General features: G+C 29.1%; 2 protein-coding genes across 6 annotated transcripts; one reads left to right on the top strand and one right to left on the bottom strand.

Moving 5' to 3' along the window:
* Positions 1–4,594: 4,594 nt before the first annotated feature.
* LOC114941553 (ropporin-1-like protein) lies at positions 4,595–8,454 on the top strand. Its single transcript, XM_029316571.2, has 5 exons — positions 4,595–4,949; positions 6,299–6,557; positions 6,971–7,164; positions 7,635–7,856; positions 7,930–8,454. Exons 1-5 carry the CDS (start codon positions 4,694–4,696, stop codon positions 8,061–8,063), a joined length of 1,065 nt encoding a protein of 354 aa, XP_029172404.1. The 5' UTR covers positions 4,595–4,693; the 3' UTR covers positions 8,064–8,454.
* Positions 6,939–12,958, bottom strand: Gnptab (N-acetylglucosamine-1-phosphate transferase subunits alpha and beta). Of its 5 annotated transcripts, none has more exons than XM_085485930.1 (7): positions 12,748–12,958; positions 11,703–12,124; positions 11,400–11,611; positions 9,845–10,634; positions 9,513–9,684; positions 9,238–9,425; positions 6,939–8,941 (listed from the first exon to the last, which is right to left on the bottom strand). In XM_085485930.1, the coding sequence occupies exons 1-7, from the start codon at positions 12,823–12,825 to the stop codon at positions 8,632–8,634; spliced, it is 2,172 nt and encodes a 723-aa protein (XP_085342056.1). In that variant the 5' UTR covers positions 12,826–12,958; the 3' UTR covers positions 6,939–8,631. The 5 variants fall into 5 exon arrangements, with proteins under 5 accessions (XP_085342056.1, XP_085342057.1, XP_085342055.1 ...); XM_085485931.1 differs by having other exon boundaries at positions 12,760–12,958; XM_085485929.1 differs by having other exon boundaries at positions 12,561–12,815.
* Between the last annotated feature and the right edge of the window lie 1,842 nt (positions 12,959–14,800).

The following is a 14,800-nucleotide window of genomic DNA, read 5'->3' as shown; positions in this document are numbered from 1 at the left end:
TATTTATTTTAAATAAATTAATAAAATTAATTTTACACGCGATTATATACATTATATATACTTATATGAGAAGAAACAAGTTTTTTATAAATATATTTTGATAATAGTGTTTTTATATATGATCATTAATATATATATATGTGTTAAAATTTTGAAAATTAATAAAATATTTACATTTTTTAAGTTTAAATGATCTCCAATAACTTTGTGTTATCAAATTCATAATTTGGGAAAAAAGCCATATATGGTATATATATATATATATATATATATATATATATATATATATATATATATATACATCCCAAAAGTAGCAATAAAAGCAACTAATGACGTCATTAAACGTTAAAATGACGTATACTTATTGCTATCTGTGGGATATATGTATATATAATATTATATAAATATATATATCTTTCTTTATGATATTTATTTTGGATAATTATTATTGTTATTGTATATATATAGGAATAATAATAAAATAAATAATTGGAAAATAATTAAAAGATTAATTTTCACATTATTTAGAAAAATTTGAACAAGTTAGAAAAAATTTATCTTATAATATATAATTACTAGCTTTTCGGACCGCGCGAAGCGCGGTCCTCAAAGCCAGCCTTTCTATTCGGACCGCGCTTTGCGCGGTCCTCATATAGTCTATATTAAATCCGTTTTAACACAAAAAATTAACTTTTTTTGTATTACCGCGAACTACTTCCACATTTGTTGTTCGACTTTCACGAAATTTATACCAAAATAAATGTTTAAATTTTTTTGTGGATGACTACTATGTTATCTATTTCTTTCTCCCAGATATTTTATTTTCTTTTTTTAAGACACGCTTTCTCTCTCTCTCACTCTAAAACACACGCGCTCCCTCTCTCTCTCTTTAAGACACATGCTCTCTCTCTCCTTATCTCTCTCCCTCCCTCTTTCTTTAAGACACACGCTCTCTCTCTCTCTCTCTCTCTCTCTCTCTCTCTCTCTGTGTGTATGTGTGTGGGGTTTTTTAAGTTTACGCTTTCACCTACGCATCCACCCACACAATCGCATATTTATGAACGGATTTTTTAAAAAATTGGTACCAAAATGTTGCAAATTTTTGGCGACGATGTGGTTTTTTCAAGTGTTACACCTCCACCCACACGCATGCGCATTTATGGACCAATTTTCACGAAATTAGTACCAAAATGTTGCAAATTTTTCTGAGAAAGCTGCTGTGTGGTTTTTTTAAGTTTTATCCCACCCACGCATGCATCCACGCATTCACACATTTATTCACATACTTTTTTGAAATTTGTAGTTAAATTTTGTTGGAGATGGCTACTATGATTTTAACAAATTTTTATCATCCTATTCATCCACCCACGCACCCATGCACCCATTTGCATACGCATTTATTGACTTGGTCACACCAAGAAGTAATTTTTAAAAAATTTGTGTACGTATTTGTGATTATGTGTGCAATTCGTGTAAATAAACCTTTAATTTGTATGCAATTTTCACGAAATTAGTACCAAAATGTTGCAAATTTTTGCAATCACAAACATGTACACAAATTTATTTAAAATTACTTATTGGTGTGACCAAGTCAATAAATGCGTATGCACATGGGTGCATGGGTGCGTGGGTGGATGAATAGGATGATAAAAATTTGTTAAAATCATAGTAGCCATCCCCAACAAAATTTGAGTACAAATTTCGAAAAAGGCTGTGAATAAATGTGTGAATGCGTGGGTGAATGCGTGGGTGGGATAAAACTTTAAAAAACCACACAGCAGCTTTCTCAAAAAAATTTGCAACATTTTTGTACCAATTTCGTAAAAATATTGGTCCATAAATGCGCACGCGCGTGGATGAATGCGTGGGTGGAGGTGTAACAATTGAAAAAACCACATCGTCGCCATCTTCAAAAAATTTGCAACATTTTGGTACCAATTTTTAAAAAATCGGTTTATAAATATACGATTGCGTGGGTGGGTGCGTGGGTGGAGGCGTAAACTTAAAAAAATAAAACACCAGCTTTGTCAGAAAAATTTGCAACATTTTGGTACTAATTTCGTGAAAATTGGTCATAAATGCGCATGCGCGTGGGTGGGTGCGTGGGTGGAGGTGTAACACTTGAAAAAACCGCATCGTCGCCATCTCCAAAAAATTTGCAACATTTTTGTACCAATTTCGTAAAAATATTGGTCCATAAATGCGCACGCGCGTGGATGATTGCGTGGGTGGAGGCGTAAACTTAAAAAAATAAAACACCAGTTTCCTCAGAAAAATTTGCAACATTTTGGTACTAATTTCGTGAAAATTGGTCCATAAATGCGCATGCGTGTGGGTGGATGCGTGGGTGGATGCGTGGGTGGAGGTGTTACACTTAAAAAAACCGCATCGTCGCTATCTCCAAAAATTTTGCAACATTTTGATACCATGTGTTCAGAAATATTGCAAAAAAAAAATTTTTTCGCAAAAACATACCCTCCTCTGAAGAAAAAAAATAAAAATAAAAAAATTAAAAAAAAAACCCACAGCAGCCACCCCCGAAAAATTTGCAACATTTTGGTACCAATTTCGAGACAATCGGTCCACAAATGCGGAAGTAGTTCGGGCACAGACAGACAGACAGACAGACGGACGGTGCTTATATATATAGATTAAATTAATCCCTCTCTCTCTTTCTCTCTCTCTCTCTCTCTCTCTCTCTCTCTCTCTCTCTCCCTCTCCCTCCTCAATATTATATATAATAATATAATATTATAAATAAATATTATGTAATATAATCATTTTTTGCAGTAAAACAGAAAGCTCGATGGGCAAGAGCCGGAAGAGGTACCAATTTAAAAAAAATCGGTTCATAAATATACGATTGCGTGGGTGGGTGCGTGGGTGGAGGGGTAAACTTAAAAAAATAAACCAGTAGTTTTCTCAAAAAAATTTGCAACATTTTGGTACTAATTTCGTGAAAATTGGTCCATAAATGCGCATGCGCGTGGGTGGATGCGTGGGTGGGTGCGTGGGTGGGGGTGTAACACTTAAAAAAACCGCATCGTCGTTATCTCCAAAAAAATTTGCAACATTTTGATACCATGTGTTCAGAAATATTGCAAAAAAAGATTAAACATACCCTCCTCTGTAGAAAAAAAAAAAAAATTAAAAAATTAAAAAAAAACCCCACAGCAGCCACCCCCAAAAAATTTGCAACATTTTGGTACCAGTTTCACGAATATCGGTCCACAAATGCGGAAGTAGTTCGCGTACATACATACAGACAGACGGTGCTTATATATATAGATAACATATATACAATAATGACATGAACAAAAATTAATGGCAAATAAGAGCAATAATTTAAACTTTAATCGATTAAGTCTCTACATATTATTTCTGACGTAAATATATCTAATATAAACTCTAATTATTCTTCGTACGTTTCGGTCAACTTTATGACCCTCTTCAGCATCAATAAAAGGATAAATACATATAAATATAATATATATACATTGAGTGTTTATAATAGATCGGTTAAAAAAGTATTCATATAACAACGTCAAACAAGATAGTCTATAAAATGTCAAGTACATTTGATGTGTCGGAAATTTAGGCTTACAAAATACATTATGTGTCAAATGGTTAAAATACAAGTTAGTATAACATATATATTTTGTTTCTTGAAAGAATCTTATTTTTCCAAATTATTTTTCTATTTTTGAAATTAATCTTTTTATTTCGCATTTATTATATTAAAAAATTCTCATTTCTTCTTTATTTCTTCAATAAAGAAAATTTTGTTTTTTTACATATTTATAATACTTATATTGTGTGTCGCAAGATAAATTAAATATGTTTTTTTATCATATAGATGAATCATTAATTTTATATTCAAATTTCAAAAGTAAAATGTTATCAATTTTTCAATTTTAAAAGTCAATTTTATTGCTCAAAAATATTTTTATACTTTTTACCTATTTTCCTTCATAATGTCTATTGTGTTCTATTTTTCCCTAAGTATACGTCACTTAATTTGGCGTTTAATGGCGTCAGTTTATTACTTAGAGTGTTATGCTTAGATGATTTTAACATTATAGCTACATAAAGATATATATATATATATATGTAAATTTATCTTAAATAAGATGAAGATGATTTTGTTTTAAATAAAAATCTAAATAAAATATAAAATAATATGGCAAACTATCTAGATAATTTCCAGATAATATTATTTTTTAGACCGGTTATGTAAACACAATTATATAAAAAAAAATATAAAAGATATATAAAAATACATGCATATTCTTATTTATAAATTATCGCTTGCTGCTTAAGCTTTAATATATACTTAAGTATCTTTATGTGCTATATGACTCTAAACCAAATTATCTGAACATTATTCTACATAATTTAATAAAGATAACACTTTTTTAATCTAAAATGCAGCTATAGATAAAACATCATTGTATTATTTATATAAAGATAAGATGACGTCAAAATTTCATCTAGATAAATATCATCTATATAATTTTATTTAAATAACAGCAAACACTGGCTACTTAATTGGTTTTATACCATATCATATACAGGATACCCTGAGTTTGCACTTTTGTTATATATCGACGTTTCCTGGACGACGAGAGTATCGCAGGTGGCACAACAATAACCGAGTTCGTACAAAACGTGTTATATCGCGTAACAAAAAGCGATGTCCTTCGTCGAGCAGCCGCTATTCGGACGTGAAATCACGGTGCCGGCCAAGTTGCCGATGATCCTGAAGCAATTTTGCAAGGCGGCGATACGCACCCAGCCTCACGATCTCATCAAGTGGTCCGGCTCGTACTTCCGGGCACTGGCTGACGGCGAGGAGCCGCCGGTGAAGTCGCGACTCGAGTATCCGCCGCCGAGCACGGCTTCCGGTTTAACCTTGGGATTTCTCCGAGTATTGCTCCGACAATTTGGAAGTACGAGCTTGAATGAGAGTTTCGCACGCGAAGCGTGCATGTCTATATAGATAATTTCATATATAGAATATCTTAAAATCACCGAATTTTTTTCCTTTGAGTTACAAAATGGTGTCATTTTGACGTTTAATGACGTCAGTTTATTGCTACTTAGGATATCTCTGTCGCACGCAAAATTATTTTTGAAAATTTTCTTTTTCAATAAAACACAATATATATATATATATATAGTAATCAATAAAAAAATTTTTACTTTTAGTTTAATTTATTGTAAAAAGTTCTTCTTTTTTAATTGTTTATAATTCCAAAATTTAAAATCAGTCAATTTTTTCTGACTTGTTATTCAATTTCGATTTGTGACAATGACTATTAAAATATGTAAAAAAGCAAGATCTTTATTGAAGAAATAAAGAGAAATGAGAATTATTTATTTTATCTATAATAAATATTTCTTATAAATTTTTGAGTGCTGAATATGATACCGCAAACCAAATTTCATTAATACGTCAGATTTTCAAAATAAGTATAATAAATAATTGAGGTTTAAAACATGGCTGTAAAAAATTTATATAAAAATGGCTTTCTTGGCAATATTTGAGATTTTTTGTAAAAAAGATTAACGGAAGATTATCTGGAAAGTCTAATGATCAAATATCATAAATGTATAAAATTGTTCATTCCCTATAAAATGCATTTTTTTTTAAATTTTAACATCTTTTTAATCATATTATGAAAGATTAAAGATGGGAAGCTGCGTTTTTTATATGGCGATGCTCCTGAGAAAAAATGTTTTTAGAAAACATTTTTTTTCCAAAATTGATTTTACCATTTTTTTATTTGTTCCTCTTTAGATCAAACAATCCTTTTATCTGAAACATTTTTTCGAAAATGCATTTGTTTGAAAATTCAAGGTAGATAAAGATATTAAAGAGAGAGACACCCTAAATATACATTTATTTGAATACAATTATATAATTTCATTATCATAGACGGAATTTTTGCTTATTGAATCCTTCCTAATATGACTAAAAAGTAACATATCGAAATTAAAAAATGCATTTTATAGGTGAACAATTCATTCATTACATTTGATCAGAATTTCCATATAATGTTTTTTTTACAAAAAATATCTTAAATAGTATAGTAAAAAAGCCATTTTTTTAAATATTAAATCTTAATTATTTTGAAAACCTAACGTGTGCTGGTGAAGCTTTTAAAAAGCTATCAGAAACACCTTATTAGGTTTAAAATAATTAAAAAAATTCTTTTGTAAACTAGTTATTGATGCCTCGATATATTTTCGCTATCATAAAATTTTGGGACACTGATACTAATTTTGATTCTTTCAGATTACAACAAAACGCTACCAATTGAGATAGTTTCGCATCGTTGGGATTGTCTTTGTTTGGATCGCAAGGATTTCGATGCGATCATAACGATCGGAAAATTTCAAGATGTATGTGAAGTGAAAAAGTTTCTGGCCATAGCGGTGGGCCTTCTCGGAGCTAATCTTACCGAGACAATGATTATGATTTGTCAATTGTTGACTCACGAACCAGACGGAGGATCCGCAATGATCCCGTTCAATTTATTTATGGAGATATACGAGTAAGAATTTATTGTTACAACTTTGTTTCTGGTTCTAGCTATTAATTTTTTATACGTTTTTATTTGAATAATGTTCAAAACGAATTTATGTTTAATATTAAATATTTAATATATGATAAAAATTTAATATTTACTATATATTTAATATAAAATAAAAAGGAGCTGATAAGAGCCGAAACACGAGTAAACAATTTCTAATAATTTTAGGCATTATTTGTTAATTTAATATTGAAGTTTTGGTCCAATTTAAAAATTGCAAAGAGAAATAGAAATGCAAAAATTAGAATAAAATATATAAATATCTACCAAAATAACTAATACCTAAAATTATAAGGAATTTTTTACTCGCGTTTGGTTCTTATTAGTCTCTTTTGACCGACGTATTCAGAATCTTTTTTGTTTTTATTGATTAGATACTTAGCAGGACTTGTTTGCGATGGTAGTGAAAAAAATACAAGCGATCGAGATGCGACAGAACGTGTTGCATGTAAAGTCAATTCTGTGAATTCTGTCGATCACACCTGTTCCATAAATAGTCAAGATACTGACGCAGACGTAAATTTGGATTCAGAATTAATGTCTAAGGATGAGATCGTCTCATCGAAGAGTATGAAATTATTGGCTACAATCTCTTCCACACTATTAAAAAAATGAACACTTTTTATATTTAAAAATCATGATACCTATCTATTTTCAAACTAAAATTTGACGTAAAATCAGCACAAAAAATTAAAAAAGTATTTTGAAGCTTGAAGTTCTTTTCTTCAACTTAATATATTCTTTGCAATAAAAGAACATATTGTTTTGTTTCTTAAAATTACGTATTTTTGAAAAAATTTAACTCAAGTTCTATTATTACAACATTTTGTTAAAACGTTTTTTTTTTCGTTTTTCTATTTTTTTTATCGAGTTACATGATTTTAAAACTAAACTTGTATTTTCAGACTAGAAAAGATAAAACATTTTTTTTAATTTTTAGGACAAAAAAAATTCCCTATTTTTTTAGTAATATATATTTTTATTTCATTATAATTTATCTATTCATCTTATCAAATTTATCTATTCTTTTTTTTGTAGCTGATTTGTCGACGGAACCAATGGCGAATAGTTCGTCCGAAAGAGAGCTTACCAATGAAGAAAAGGAGGATGAATTTTTAGCTAATAAAAGAAAAGACGCAAAGAATAAAGATCGTACGAACGCTAAGAAATTCTGTGGGACAGATGACGTCAATAGCGATGAAAGTTTATTTTTTGAAGCCGAAAAGGAGAGAGAAGTTACGTGTCGTCTGAATATACCAGGTATAATTTTGCATTCTTATAAATCTCTATTAGCTTATTGAAATTTATCTCGACATCAAATCGAAATATACAGGTATAGGACGTCGTTTGTCACCTGAACAAATCGCGAACGTAACAACTTGGATGCTCGAGTGTGCGAAGCTTCAAGAAGGTATGGTCGGACCGCGAAATATCCGACACACAAATTGCCCATTTTTGCATGAATAACTAAAATCGTACACATTATTCTTCATAATAATAAATATAGAGAATGCAATTGTAACAAACAAAAAAAAATATGTTTGTACATAACTGGCACGTTTTCAATCTTCAGATATATTTATTATACTTATATGCAATAATTGAGATTAGTTTATTATAAGAATGGTTGATATTAATCAAGTTAGAAATTCGATATGTAACACACGTTTTTACAAGTTTCCATTAAAATCCTATTTTACATTAAAACACGCCTTCAAGATTATTTTAATCACCCCATCCTCCTACGTATAGTAGTTTTTTTTAAACACATTCTGTTATAGTTTTGAGCTTTTTATTAAAATTTTATGTATTATATTATAAAAAATGTTGATTTCATATCACAGAGAAATATAATCATTTAATTTTGGAAAATCTCAAATATGAAGTTCTTATCGAACGAATATCTCTTCCCATAAATATTATTAATCTTTTAATGAGTTATATAAATTAATATATATATATATATATATCAGTATATACACAATAATATCAGTGTACCATTATCAAATTTTACATTCCCATTAATGTAAATTCTTTACACAAGAAATGTAGATAATTCTCGAGTTCTGCATAATCTACGTATATGATAATAAAATATATGATAAAATGTAAGGACAAGAAGCAATCCGACAAGGCATAATAATAAATTTCTAGCTTTTGCACGATTTGCCCGCCACTGGAGAAGCTCATGCTTATGAGAGAAACGATTTCGATATTGCGCTGATAATTCAAAAGTACTTCGCAGTGGATACAACGAACGATAGAAATCGTTCAACAAGGCACGAACAATTTCATTTTCGGTATGTCGAATGGAATCCATATCGTCATTCAAGCAAATAAATTTTCTGAAAACGACATATATAAGTCCTCCTATATATTTATTTATTTTTATTATTATTATTATTATTATTATTATTATTATTATTATTATTAATGTTATTATATTTATTTATTACATTTATTATTATTTGTTATATATATATATATAATAAATAATAATAAATAATATTTATTATTGTAATATATATATATATATATATAAAATTATATTACAATAAAAAATAATACTTAATAAATAAATAAATAAATAATAAATTTATATATATATATATATATATATAATATAAAATGATATACATACTTGGGATCTCTCCGAATTTCATCCAGCAATTGCACCGTTAAAGAAACATTGCTGGTTAACATTTCAAAAATTTCATTCTTGCCAGCTTTTACTATTTCATGTGGATACCGACTACCTTCGCCGAATTTTGACTGCATTCTTCTAGATACTGATTCGCAATTCAATATCAACTCTTTAGAAACTATCGGCTGTAAAGAAATAAACAAAAAATTGCAATTTTATTTGCTATATCGTACATACAATTATTACTCTATAAAATGATTTATAATACTTACGAGAGTAGAATCTAGATATCTTTCTCCGGGCGGAACATCAATAATTTCTGATGAAATTGTGTCGCGAGAACAATTCGTTATCGCATTTTCAAATTCCATGACTAGATTATAATCTAATGGCAACGGATATAATCTTGATAAAAGTGTCCGTATCTCTCTATCCGACCAAGTTCTAGAAATAAATAATTTTATATATATATATATAATATATTAATATAATAATAATAATAAATGTAATAAATAAATATAATAAAATTAATAATAAATAAATTAATTCGTAATTTTAATAATCACAATTTTGCTAATCAGAAGCGTGGCATGTTGTTTCTTACCGCGATTTGTCAGTGTCAAACATATCAAATATCTCCTCAATGGGTACTTTTCGTCTTTCACTGGATAAGAAGTAGAAATAAGAAAATGCGAATTGCATGTCCTCGGAATCTCTCACTTTGTGACTAGACGTTTTCTGATATTCAGACCTGAATTTCTCTTGCATATTATTTACAATCGATTTATCTATTAAATGTGGCATGTGCGCTGGCACTCTTCTCCGTTCGAGACCATAAACGGCGTTATATATCTTATTAACATACAATAAAGATTCTGCGTAAGTGTCGAGTCCTCGTGTAGTGTGTTTCCATTGATTGGGATACATTAATTTACCAAACTTGATGGAACTGTTATCTCGTGTGAGATTTTTGTCATTACGGTAGCGTCTTAATTGTTCAATATGATGATTTGCAGACTTGCTTAAAGGATTTCTGTGTAAAAATTTCGAATGCACAGGCTGCGGGACGTCTCCTCCAGATTTATAATCTTTTTTATCGTCCAATTTTATGTGCGTATTACTTTGTGCATTCAATTCCATCTTACTATTGTTTCTGAGACCTTGAAATATGTTAATGGACTTAAAAGTATTGAGATTGTACAAAGGTAATGTTTTAACTGTAGACTGTAGCATATTATTCCATGATAAATCAACAACATCTGTATCGTGCAATATATTATTTAGTCCATTAATATTGTTCTCTCGAGAATCTTCCAAAAATTTGTATGAATAATCGCCTTTTTCTCTCATAGTCTCACTATCAATAGGAACAGTGGTTGTTTGACAATCTCCACCTATAATTATCAGAATAATTTTTTAAATATATATGTAATTCTTCTCTAAGTTATATACCCAAGTAGTAAACTGACGTCACTCTGACGTCAAATAATGTCATTCAATATCAAAGTGACATCAGTTTGCTATTTGGATTTATAACTTAAAGAATTATACAGGGTGTTCTATAGGAACTTGTTGAAACTAATCAGCAGTCATTTTTTAATGCATGTAGTTATTGAGAAAACAAAAATTGTGTTGAAAAGAGAGCAGTTTGCAATATTTAATGGATATAAATAAAATATTTCTATATCAGTTTATTTTATTGAAAAAAGTAATAAAAAAAAGTGCTAATAATTACATATATAAACTAATGATAAATATTTTCAAGTGCACACACACCATATGAATTTGTACAAAATTCTGTTCTTTTACGAAAACTCGTAAAAACTTTTTCTAACATGTCATTTTTACTGTTGATGATTCTTTTAATAGATGTTATTAAATCTAGTACTGTTGAAAATATTTATCATAAGTTTATGTAATTTTATGTGATTATTAGCATTTTTTTTATTACTTTTATCAATAAAATAAACTGGTAAACAAACATTTTATTTATATCCATTAAAAACTGCACTTTCCTCTTTCCAACACAATTTTTGTCTTCTCAATAACTGCATGCATTAAAAAATGACAGTTGATTAGTTTCAGCAGTTTTCTATGGGACACCCTGTAGTTATTTAAAATTAACATTTATATCACACAGATTAAAATTATTCAGTTACCATCAAACTCGCATAATGTAGTATTACAAGCATGATCGCAGGATCCATCACCAACCCACGCCCAGGGACAAACTTCGGAGCAATCTGGGACCCACCATGCCAGATACACTTTCTGTCCACCTGCTTGAGTTATAAAATCTTCTGGCCAAATCTCGGCTCCTAACATGACGTCGTCGTTAAAATATAAAAACTTATCGGAAATTCCAGGTATTCTGAAAGAATGAAAAAAGAAAAAAATGTTATTGCAAATCTGTGCACATTTTATTACGCAATAAATATGGATTCATACATATTTCCAAGCACCTATGAATATGACTTTCAATAGCGGGACTAGAAAAAGTTGGTAAATCACTTTTATTCAAAAAGATATCTTCGTGACTGACTAAAGTCATCCTAGGATTATCCATGTCGAGCCAACTTGGTATCTGGCCATTGGTCACGATGTAAACATGTCTCACCCAGGGTGCATACATTTCTAATGATCGCAACGAATAGCGCAATTCGTCTTTATCGCTAAATCTCGAAGCTGCAGCATTGAGATCCACAATTGGGACGTGTTTTTGAAGACTTTCTAAAAACACTGGATCGGAACCGTTTACCCACGTGTAAACCACATCTATGGGAACGTGTTGGCATAATTTCTTTTGGAAAGATTTCCCCAAGATATTGTCGTTGAAGGAATGAAAGACTGCTTCGTACTTCTCCTTGCTCCAGGTTAGCCATACCTAACAAAACAGCAATTAAAATTTATTAAAAAAAAAAAAAATATATATATATATATATATTCACCCAAATAGCAAACTGATGTCATTAAATGCAAAATGGTGTCATTTTGACATCAAATGACATCATTAGATGTCAAAATTGTCATTTTGACATTAATGATGTACGTCAGTTTGCTACTTGGGTATATATATAATATAAAATTATATAAAATACATAAAATATAATTAGATAAAATTAAATAATACAAAATTATAAATATATATATTGTATATATAAAAGAAAAAAAAATATATATATCACTTTAATATGCATTAAAGAGAAGAGTAACAAAATAGCTTTCACTAAAGAACTAAACAAAATTTTAAAATATTAATTCTTAAAATTTGCACAAATCCATCACATGCATAAAAAAAATAAAATAAAAGTTATTCTAACCTCTCCGAAATGCACTATACCAATAAATATACAAGTAAATGCGACTAATATGACAAGCAACGAGTATTTATATGAGAGTAAATCGTAACACCGTCGCTGTATCAACTTCCATGTGCTCATTATATTAATAAAAACGTTTGATGCAATTAACATCGTTTAACTTTAATTTCCAAAACCATGGAATAACCTGTGATTTTACACTTGTCAGGTTATTCCGAGTTTTTTTAGAACGAAGAACCACGCCGGCGTTTTTTGTGCAATCCATAAAGCACCATGAATACTAGAAGCAGAAGACAATTTATTTAGAAGGCTAGAGGTCAAAGAAAAGTCGCAATTTCTTCTTTGAAGCACCGGCACGTGGAATAGTTTTACTTGTAACCGTAAATAAAATACGACGCCATTTTTATCCTTATCGCGCATGTGTACATTCGAAATTCGAATGTATTATATATAAGTGATAAATTGGCGGTTACTAATGATAAATTTCTATAAGTGATGGATCCTTAACATTGTGTATTTTATTAATAGCATATCAAGCAACTGTCATCGTAAAGGTGTTAACACAGTTTAACAGTTGTAAAATAAAAAATTAAAAAATATCAATATAACGTTCGCGAAGCGCGCGATTGTGTTTTCCGGTACATAACAAAAATTCAGGAATTAAAATTATACATATAATTAAAATTTGGCCAATTAAAATTATGTATTATAGTAGATATACGGGAATTAAAATATATGAAATATATATAATAATATATAAAATTAAAATATAACCGTTTAATATAATATTTTATTAATGTATATTCCCATATAGCACAGATTATTGCAATTATATTGCAGCAACGTTGCAATGTTGCAAGTTACAATGCAACATTATAAAGACATTGCAGAGATATAAGTGCACAAAATTCCAGCACACTTGTAGCAACATGACATTAATATTTTGGAAATATTGCATGTAATCCAAATTCTATAATTTATATATTGTAATATATATAAATTAACTACAACGTATTTTTATTAATGATTTATTTATATACCTGTATATGCAACATTAGTTTATGGTTGCAACAACAATGCATTATTGCAAACTCATAACATATTGCAATATTGTTGTAATATTTTGTTGCAATCTTCCAAAAAGCGGACATTTTAACATTGCTGCAATTCAACAGCAATGATGTAGCAACATTTTGCAGTGAATTTGCAATATTGCAATATTGCGGTGAAAGATTGTTGTAATGTTTTTGCAATCTATCGGTGCTGTATGGGTTAACATATATTTACTATATCAGATGTAATTAAATACTCATTTTAATCATTTTTATTTTTTTATTATAATTATTTTTGGTAACACATATTAGAGTACAATATGGTATTTATTTAATGTTTACATTATAAATAATATTCATTTTTATATACACTAGACAACAGAAGCACACGCATTGCGCGCGCCATAAGCGCGTATCATATGGTAGTTTTCACCTGTAAAGCAAAAAAGTAAGTGTACGTCTTTTGAAAAAAGTGATTTTTTTACCTGTTTTTAAGTAAATTTTATTAAAAATTTATTAAAAATAAGTTTATTAGCCTGGCTTAAGTAATGATTGAAGAAGGGGCGCGCAGTAATAACGCGCGTTACGTGTGCTAGTCCATTTTTAAAAAAGGCATGCAAGGTCGATTATCGCAAATATTGTTGTTGCATTTCCGCGATGTTGATTGGTTGTCTCGATTAACATTGTGTGTTATATATATATTAATAGCATCAAAAACGTGAAGGTTAATAGTTTGACAATTGTAAAATAAAACATAAAAATAATATATCAATAACGCGTGCAAAGCACACGCTTGTGTTGTCTGGTATATAACAAAAATTAAGAAATTGAAATTATATACATAATTAAAATTCGGCAAATTAAAATTATGTACGTAATAGACATTCGAGAATTAAAATTAAAATATAAAATATATAATAAAATACAAAAATTACAATATAATTATCATTAATAAAATATACTGTAGCATCTACAATTATATCTGCATTATTTTTTAATGAAAATTATTGAATTGTATTTCCCAAATTTGTATTAGTATTTTACTATCAATTTACCATATACTAATAGTAATTTGCTATTAAACTTGATAACAAAACTGAGTTTAATTTATGAGTTCGACACTATTACTTTTACTTTTGTCACTTCCTACTGTATTAATAAATCTGCTTATAAATACTAAATTTATGT

Source organism: Nylanderia fulva, unplaced genomic scaffold, assembly GCF_048542155.1.
Source record: "Nylanderia fulva isolate GAGA-0341 unplaced genomic scaffold, ASM4854215v1 Scaffold4, whole genome shotgun sequence".
NCBI classification, from domain to species: domain Eukaryota; kingdom Metazoa; phylum Arthropoda; class Insecta; order Hymenoptera; family Formicidae; genus Nylanderia; species Nylanderia fulva.
Note: the sequence above shows the minus strand (reverse complement) of the source record. Positions and strands in the feature narration are given on the sequence as shown.

Bases quoted from the DNA above. Each gene is read 5' to 3' on its own strand.
- Gnptab (XM_085485929.1), bottom strand. From the start codon at position 12,713: ATGTTAATTGCATCAAACGTTTTTATTAATATAATGAGCACATGGAAG. The intron at 11,612-11,702 runs GTGCTTGGAAAT...TCATTCTTTCAG, and splicing joins ATTGAAAGTCATATTCATAG to AATACCTGGAATTTCCGATA. The intron at 10,635-11,399 runs GTAACTGAATAA...TGATAATTATAG, and splicing joins TACATTATGCGAGTTTGATG to GTGGAGATTGTCAAACAACC.
- LOC114941553 (XM_029316571.2), top strand. From the start codon at position 4,694: ATGTCCTTCGTCGAGCAGCCGCTATTCGGACGTGAAATCACGGTGCCG. The intron at 4,950-6,298 runs GTACGAGCTTGA...TGATTCTTTCAG, and splicing joins ATTGCTCCGACAATTTGGAA to ATTACAACAAAACGCTACCA. The intron at 7,857-7,929 runs GTATAATTTTGC...CGAAATATACAG, and splicing joins GTGTCGTCTGAATATACCAG to GTATAGGACGTCGTTTGTCA.